This window comes from Phyllobates terribilis, unplaced genomic scaffold, assembly GCF_046119375.1.
Source record: "Phyllobates terribilis strain yellow unplaced genomic scaffold, ASM4611937v1 Scaffold_4__5_contigs__length_816908805, whole genome shotgun sequence".
NCBI classification, from domain to species: Eukaryota; Metazoa; Chordata; class Amphibia; order Anura; family Dendrobatidae; genus Phyllobates; species Phyllobates terribilis.
Window position 1 is genome coordinate 772431719 of NW_027362764.1, and position 8310 is coordinate 772440028.

Below are 8310 nucleotides of genomic sequence, written 5' to 3' on the forward strand. Positions count from 1 at the left end.
TCACCACTCGTTAATTTATGGGAGAATAGAAGAGGAGCAAGCTGTTCAAAGTCACACGGTAAAAAAAGAAATACGTTGAGATGGAACATTCTTGCATGTAAATGCTAAAGTGAATATGCACAGTAGGGCCAGGACAAAGTAGTCAGGAGAGGCGGCGGACTAGGGCAGGGCAACCTTTACCGGGCTGAGAACTCACCTAGTTACACTGCTTTTACTTCCCAACTTTCTCCCAACTCTCACACTTCGGGGAGTACTGCCACATCTCCAAGGTGCACAAATAAGCCCCAGAAACTTCCCCAAAAGAAACCCTTCCAAAGGTTTGTTTATGCGTAATGCTCCTTCGTCGGATGGAGTCGTAGCATGTAATGGCAGAGCGCATAGCCTAGATGGTGACTATATAATTCTTGAAAGAAGAACTATTTTTCATCCGGCACTGAGCATAGAGATCAAGGCAGAAACTGAAAGTAGCTCATCAGCGCTCCTACTGGCTGTTTATGGGAACTACAACATTATGCAAGGACTTAGCATTGGGGAAGTCCAGAGCAGTTGAGTGCCTATTAGTGATGTTCGAGCATGCTGCTCATTACTCGAGATTTATGAGCATGCTTGGCTGCTGTAACGGGTCTGGGAGCCGGAACCTCTGAGCTACTATACAAGGGGTCGGTCCTTGTAAGGGAGCGGGTGGCGACCAGGCAGGCAGTCACAGCAGGTGACCGGGACAGTCTCTAGAAGAACGGGCAGGAGATCACGGCAAGTGACCGGGGCAGTCTCTGGATGAACGGGCAGATGGTCACGGCAAGTGACCGGGGCAGTCTCTGGATGAACAGGCAGATGGTCACGGCAAGTGACCGGGGCAGTCTCTGGGTGAACGGGCAGATGGTCACGGCAAGTGACCGGGGCAGTCTCTGGGTGAACGGGCAGATGGTCACGGCAAGTGACCGGGGCAGTCTCTGGGTAAAGGGTTGGTACGACCTGTGGCGGCTGATGGTAGACGTGAGCTCCCAGGTGAGCAGGCGAGAGTCTCTGGATAAACGGGTGGTCACAGCATGTGACGGCGGAGCCTCCAGGAAGACCAACAGACAGGCGGCAGATGAGCGCTCCCAGGTGAGCGGGCAGAAGTCTCTGGACAGGCGGGTGGTCACAGCACGTGACGGCAGAGCCTCCAGGTAGGCTAGCAGACAGGCAGCAGATGAGCGCTCCCAGGTGAGTGGGCAGGAGTCACTGGACAGGCAGGTGGTCACAGCACGTGACGGCAGAGCCTCCAGGTAGGCTAGCAGGCAGGTAGCAGATGTGCGCTCCCAGGTGAGCGGGCAAGCTGGTCCATAGACAGACTGACAAGAGTTGGAAGGCAGACCGTCGGACCTCAGGCAAGCAGGCAGGTAGTTGATGTGCGCTCCCAGGTGAGCGGGCAAGCTGGTCCTTAGACAGACTGACAGGAGTAGTAAGGCAGACCGTCGGACCTCAGGCTAGCAGGCAGGTAGCAGAATATCAGGCAGGAATAAGACAGCAAGCTGGCAGGAATCTGGCAGGTAACTGGCAACGGGACCTGAGGGCTGAAGCAGAGTAGTGAACAGTGCAACAACATTGCTCGGGCACCTCCATTTTGGAGGAGGTGCCTTATATATGGTGAAGTGCTCCGGCCATTGGCCGGGGACTCCTTAGGACGGCGCGCGCGGCCCCTTTAAGAGGGAGGGAGAGCGCGCGCGCCCTAAGCACAGTGGCCGGGAAGGAGCGCGCGCTGCCAGCAGAGCGGGAGCAGGACGCCGGGCACGGAGCAGAGAGGTGAGGGGAACAGCGTCCCTGCCTAGCAGAGGGCAGGGACGCCGGCGCTACAGGTGCTCGCCGAGTATCTTCAGCGTGCTCGGGTGTTATGTTTGAGTCACGCCGTGCACATGATTTGCGACTGTTTGAGAGCTTTAATACATGTGAGGAATGCCTGATTCTTAGGCATTCCTCACATGTATTAAAGCTGTCAAACAGTCACTAATCATGCGCACAGCTTGACTCAAAACATAAAACCCGACCACGACGAAGATACTCGGCGAGCACCCGAGCATGCTCACCGAAAGGGTTAACAGAACATACTCGCTCATCACTAGTGCCTATCAAAATATGCAATCTGACTAATGCTCTTGGGGTTGGAGGGTACTTTATGTATTACTCCTGGGGCACTGTGGCTGCACAAATTGGGGGCTCTGCAACATGATACTCAGGGGGAGTTGGGAATTCATGGTCTGCCATTTACTAGAGCGTCGTTGCCAAGTACTTATGGTAGCATGTGGTTGGAAATCACAAAAAGGACCGAGCCTGCGTTGCAGCCAGAATAACAGAGACTGGCTGGGGACTGGGTAAGGATGAGCACAAGCTTTTACACTCCGTAGCAGCAAATCCTCTAGAAATGGCACATGATTAGGTGTAAAATAACCACTGAAGATTTTAGTGGATTTACTCGACAACCTATATAGAGTCAGACTCATGTGACTACATTTAATCGGAATAAATACAATGCTGATACAATGTAATATTAGATTAGTAGGAGGAGCAGTAACAATATTAGTACTTTGTAGCCTACAATAAAGACATTAGTAAACTACACATATTCCAAGAAACACGACTAAAAAGTATCTAGATCTCATCACTGATCATAGATTTCTACAGTAGGATTACTAAGGATGAGAGAATTTTCAAAAACACAAAATCAAAAAAACATGCAAAAACTGTTTTATCTCTATCAAACATTAAATCTTGGCTATGCCTCAAATTACTCAAATTCATGCTCAATCAGATGACTAGGATTCCCGATCTACCAATTTTCCAACCCATTGGCAAAATTAAACCAGGGAGATTGTTGCTTTTTTTTTTGTCATTTCTAAAATATTTCATTAGTTACATGAATCAAAATATTCCTTGATCTCCTTGGGACCTCTGTTGCACACTTTCACCGGAGGATGATGGAGAGGATTGCCTTCTATGTTATAGGAGCAATAGTTGTATTCCCAGTCCAACATGATCAGGTTTCCAAATGCCTTCGGAAGTTCTCGCAACTTATTGCTTCCCAGCCAGAGACAAGACAGTTTTGTCAAGAAACAGAATTCCTCTGGGAGATGTGTTAGGAAATTTAGCATCAAAAGAAAGGTGTTGAGTCTTCTCAGTTGTTGAATGCTTTGTGGGATCGTTTCTATTTCATTGTCACTTAGGTCAAGGAAAGTCAAATTAAGAAGTTGGCAGAGAACGGTGGGAAAGGTCGTAAAATGGTTGTTTGCAAGATGGATACTCTGTAGGTTTTGAAGCTTGGCAAGGTCTGGAGGAAGAAATCTCAAGGAGTTATTACTAAGAGTGAGTCTTCCGAGGTATCTCAAGGTGCCTATTTCTGGTGGTACTTCTTCAAGGTTATTGGTGTCTAAGTACAGAGCTGTCAAATTTTTTAAGAATCCGATCTGCCTTGGTAGAAAGCTCATCTGATGTGAAAGACAACTTTCTCTCTCCGGGCTCATCTTTAATATATGCATATCTTCAAGGGTAAAGACATCCAATGGTGGACATGATAGTTCCTTGCCTTCCACCATAATTTTCTTGTAGACTCTTCCACTTGAGCTGTTTTCAACCAATGTTTTCCAGCCTTGCTTAGAATTCACGAATGTTGGAGTACACGTAGACAACGATGTATCCATCACGCACCAAAAACAAGAAGAAACATTCTCTTCCTCAGCTACAAGTAATGACGATCTTCCTTAACGAGTCATTTGAAGACAAATATTTTTTGCTACATTGTAAATAGTTTGCGAGGGATAGTTTAATGGTCCACTTTGAATATTATTCCTTTGATTGGTGAGGGTTGCTGAGAAACCCAATAGCTGTATGTCTTAATAAGTTGACCTTCCCATTTGTTACTTTAGCTAGCTCAAGTGTAGATGTAGCTCTACTGAAAGGAGAGAATGGTTGTTTGGTTTCTTGATTCTACTTTGTGTTTACTCATAAGTTTATGTGTTATGTAATATACAGAGGGTATTGTCAGAAGGCTGAATGAGTAATCACTAAAGCCTTTATATACATGTCTCAGTGTTTAATCCAGTGAATGATACTGGGAGTGTCTGGGGTTTTACAAGGAATTCAGAGAGGAAAAAGTCCAAAATACCACACAATGGTCACACTGAGTTCTGCTCCTGGAACAATCATCCCTAGACTCGCTCCAATTAACTGATGGGTAAATGGGGGCCAAACATCTGATGAATCCATGTGATGCAAGAAAATATATATTCTTGTACCGTTTTAGCCAGTAGATAGAAAAATATTTAGATTTGAGAGTCCTCGGTGGTTGATACCTTTTAATGGCTAACTGAAAAGATGGTAACAAATTGCAAGCTTTCGAGACTACTCAGGTCTCTTCATCAGGCATAGTATAAGACAAAATCTGAAGAGTCACATATTTATACACAATAAGACACACAAGAAAAAAAATATGCAATAGGTAAGACAGGTGATGAAAAGCTAAGAAGAGCTGCACGGAAACTACAACCCTTACTACAAAAAGATGCCCGATGAAAAGCAGAGTTCTTATGGAAGAGATAAACAGTTCTGGCTATAAATATTTTATCAGTTAATAGATAAAGGAGTGTGAAGGTTTTATTGTCCTGTGTCCAGTGTTGTGATGACCTCACAGGTCTGAGAGTCTGAGGGGCACATTCCTTAGTTGATGTAGAATGACATAAATCCATGCCACACATTCATTCCTGCTCTGAAAGTGTTAAAGGTCATCATCAGTTTATATTCTGAGACTCTCCTTTCTCTCTGAGATTTGAAGTTACCTTTTAATACTAGTAATTTCATATCTTTTATGCTGTGATCAGGGGAACAAAAATGCTTGGCTACAGGCAGATCTATTCTTTTTTCTTTTATTGTGTGGCGATGATGATTCATCCTTGTTCTAAGTTTTTGCCCTGTCTCCCCTACATAAAGACCCCCAGCTGGACATTTGGTGCATATAATTAAGTACATTACATTAGATGTGATACAGCTGAACGTACCTGGGATCTTATAGTCCTGATGTGAATTGGCAATCTTTATCATGTCTGTGGTCGTTATACATGGACAGGTTTTGCATTTTTTCTGGTTGCAAGGAAAGGTACCTGTAGCTGGTGGAGATGACAGGGAACTTCTGACAATGATGCTTCTTAGATTCCCCTGATCACAGCATAAAAGATATGAAATTACTAGTATTAAAAGGTAACTTGAAATCTCAAAGAGAAAGAAGAGTCTTAGAATATAAACTTATGGTGACCTTTAACACTTTCAGAGCAGGAATGAATGTGTCGCATGGATTTATGTCATTCTACATCAACTAAGGAATGTGCTCCTCAGACTCTCAGACCTGTGAGGTCATCACAACACTGGACACAGGACAATAAAACCTTCACACTCCTTAAAATATTTATAGCCAGAACTGTTTATCTCTTCCATAATAACTCTGCTTTTCATCACCTGTCTTACCTATTGCACTTTTTTTTTCTTGTGTGTCTTATTGTGTATAAATATGTGACTCTTCAGATTTTGTCTTATACTATGCCTGATGAAGAGACCTGAGTAGTCTTGAAAATTGCAATTTGTTACCATCTTTTCAGTTAGCCATTAGAAGGTATGAACCACTGAGGACTCTCAAATCTAAATATTTTTCTGTGATACAAGATTCACTTATCGTACAAAGTGACTTTTACTTCTAGTTTATAAAAGAGAGGTCCCAAGCAAAGGCTCTCTCCTTTGCTGTCCATATGTCCTAATATTGTTAGTAGTGATGAGTGGATCAGGCAAAATTCAAGTCGTCTGCTCGTGTGAATTTTTCCAGGAAATTCGGTTTGCAGAGAAGGTCTCTCCAGACTCCAGAGCTTATAAACATAAGATGTAAAAGATAAAAAAAATCCTTATACTCACCTTACTGCTCCCCTCTGTCACGCCTCCGCTCCTTACCATCACCCATCCAGTTCTCGTTGCATCTTATCACCACCGCCAGGGCTGAATCCCTTGCCTCTTCACAATATGCTGGACTAGGTTTCTGCGCAAGTGCTCTTAAGGTCACAATGTCATGGAGTCACAACTTGCGTCGTGACCTTGTGCACATGCTCTGAAACATCCTGGTTCTCATCAGAGCTGGAAATCCTAGCCTAGTGTGAAGATGCCCGGGGGTGATCAGAAGATGCAACGAGGACTGGACGAGGGATATTGCAGAGTTGAGGGGCTGGAGAAGTGAGTCATAAGGTGTATATATCCTTGCTTCTTTTATTTTCTAACCTTTCGAAGGCCCCTTACCGTTCAGCAAATGGCGGCCGGCGGCTGGCATTCTGCTAAATTCATACGTTTACGAATTACAAAAATTCTGGATTTTATGTCATCCCTATACCTGTTTCCTTTTTTACATTTACTGTACATCAAAGGTTCTGTAAAATAGTTCTTCAGTTCAAGGATCCTGCCTACAACAGCTCAAAGCTCTTCCTGATGGACACCAGTGATTATAAATTTGGGTGGGTTCGATTTTAAGGTAGTTGTCCAGGATTAGAAAAAACATGGCTGCCTTCTTACCAAAAACGGTGCCACCCCTGTTTACAGTTTGTAGATGGAATTACAGCTCAGCTGAATCATGCAAAACTGCAATACCAGCCTGTAGACAGGGATGGCACTGTTATTGCAAGCCAAGTTTTACTTCTTCTGGATGACCGTTTTAAGTTTAGATGTAGAGAATACCAACTTTTTGGAGGAAGGATGGAGTACTCCTTTAAGGAAGTTATGCAATATACTTGACTCGCCCCCTGGGCCGTGGGGCACTCGGATCCGGGCAATAGGGAGCGATGGGTGTAGTAGTGGCAACCCGATTCCGTGGCTCAGGGTGGTCAGGCCAATGGTAGTCCGTTATATTGATTATGTCCGACTACGCCAACTGTGGATTTGCGGTTATTAGGAACCGCCGCTGCATGCAGACCGCTGGGGCTGATGAGATGTGCAGCTATGGTAGTGTGACTCCCCACGGGAAGAGTGCGGCCCCAGGGCAGTATAGTGGATGGTGGGAGTGATGGTAGTGAGAGTCCCAGTGATGATAGTGCTGGAGGAGCAAGGAGCACACAGACAACAGGTTGCAGTCCAGGGTCTTTACTTGAACAGGTAAACTGACCCACAAACAGTCCCAGCTAGGAGGGGACCTGGATGTCTGAGAGCAACGGGGAAATTGGCCCTGGTCAGGGTGAGGGTGTAGGCCTACCGTGCTTTCTGCGCTCCTTCTGGCTATCTCCTCGTTATAGGGTAACAGCCCACGTTTCCGAGCTTTCCGTGCTTTCTCGCCTGTATGGCCTGCGACGTGGGTTCCTTTCTGCTCCCAGCCTTGTATGGCTTTACTGGTCCCTTCGGTTGTGGCAGGGCCTCCAGGCTTCTTAGGCCAAGGAATGTACAGTCCCTTGCGGACTGGTTCTCTGCTGGGGGATGTGGAATCCTTCCAGCCTCAGACACCAAAGTCTGGTAAAGTAAGTCTTTATCTGCCAAGACAGGATCTCTTCGCCTCTTGTCTCTGGCTGGTGGCTCTCTCCTACTGCCACACTTCCTCTTAGGTGCAGTGCAACTGTCTGTCCCTGCTCCACTCTGGGACACGTCTCAAAGCTGAGACAGGCAATCCAGTTTTTTCTAACCCTGTCCCCAGTACCAGCTTTTATAGGGGCAGCCTGCTCCCCCTACTGGCCTGAGACAGGAGGCATTGCATGCTAATGTTCCCCTAACCAGAGAACCTCCCCCTTGCTCTCAGACACAGCTTTATTACACTAGTGGCATCCAGGTAGGGTGACACATTCCCCCCTAGTGAAATTTAGTACTCCGGGACTAAACAATAAACAAAGACAATATGCATAACAATAAGACATTAATAGACAGACGACGCACAAATTGAGTTCTTAAGGTCACAGTGTGGCCTGTGACCGGGTGTCCATATCACCAGAACAACGGGAGCCTTAACCAGGTGGGGGTCTGTCCTACCCCAAGTCCTTTACAGTCTTAGTTCATTCCTGGGTTAGGCTCAGAACGCAGTCCATACAAGGTCCCGGTTATAAAAGTCCATAACCTGTGAGTCCTTACGGTTGCTGCAAGAGACTGAAACACACTATCAATAAACATGCAGGTAACTTGGCAAACAATTTAACATTTGGCAACAGGGTTATTTACTATCTTATTGCACACTATATTCTCCAGCGAGCGGGTATCTGTCCCTTTGTGCTCCTGGTTGACCTCCTTAACCCACTGTCTGGTGGTGGACCAACCTGGCTTTCCCCACTTGCGTTAGGG

General features: G+C 45.8%; 1 protein-coding gene across 1 annotated transcript; it reads right to left on the reverse strand.

Annotated features, from left to right (window-relative positions):
• Window positions 1-2462: 2462 nt before the first annotated feature.
• Window positions 2463-3945, reverse strand: LOC141264530 (uncharacterized). The gene has a single exon (XM_073676804.1). The coding sequence runs from the start codon at window positions 3669-3671 to the stop codon at window positions 2883-2885; it is 789 nt and encodes a 262-aa protein (XP_073532905.1). The 5' UTR covers window positions 3672-3945; the 3' UTR covers window positions 2463-2882.
• Window positions 3946-8310: the final 4365 nt, after the last annotated feature.

Excerpts from the sequence above, each read along its gene's own strand:
- LOC141264530 (XM_073676804.1), bottom strand. The coding sequence starts at position 3,671 with ATGGATACATCGTTGTCTACGTGTACTCCAACATTCGTGAATTCTAAG.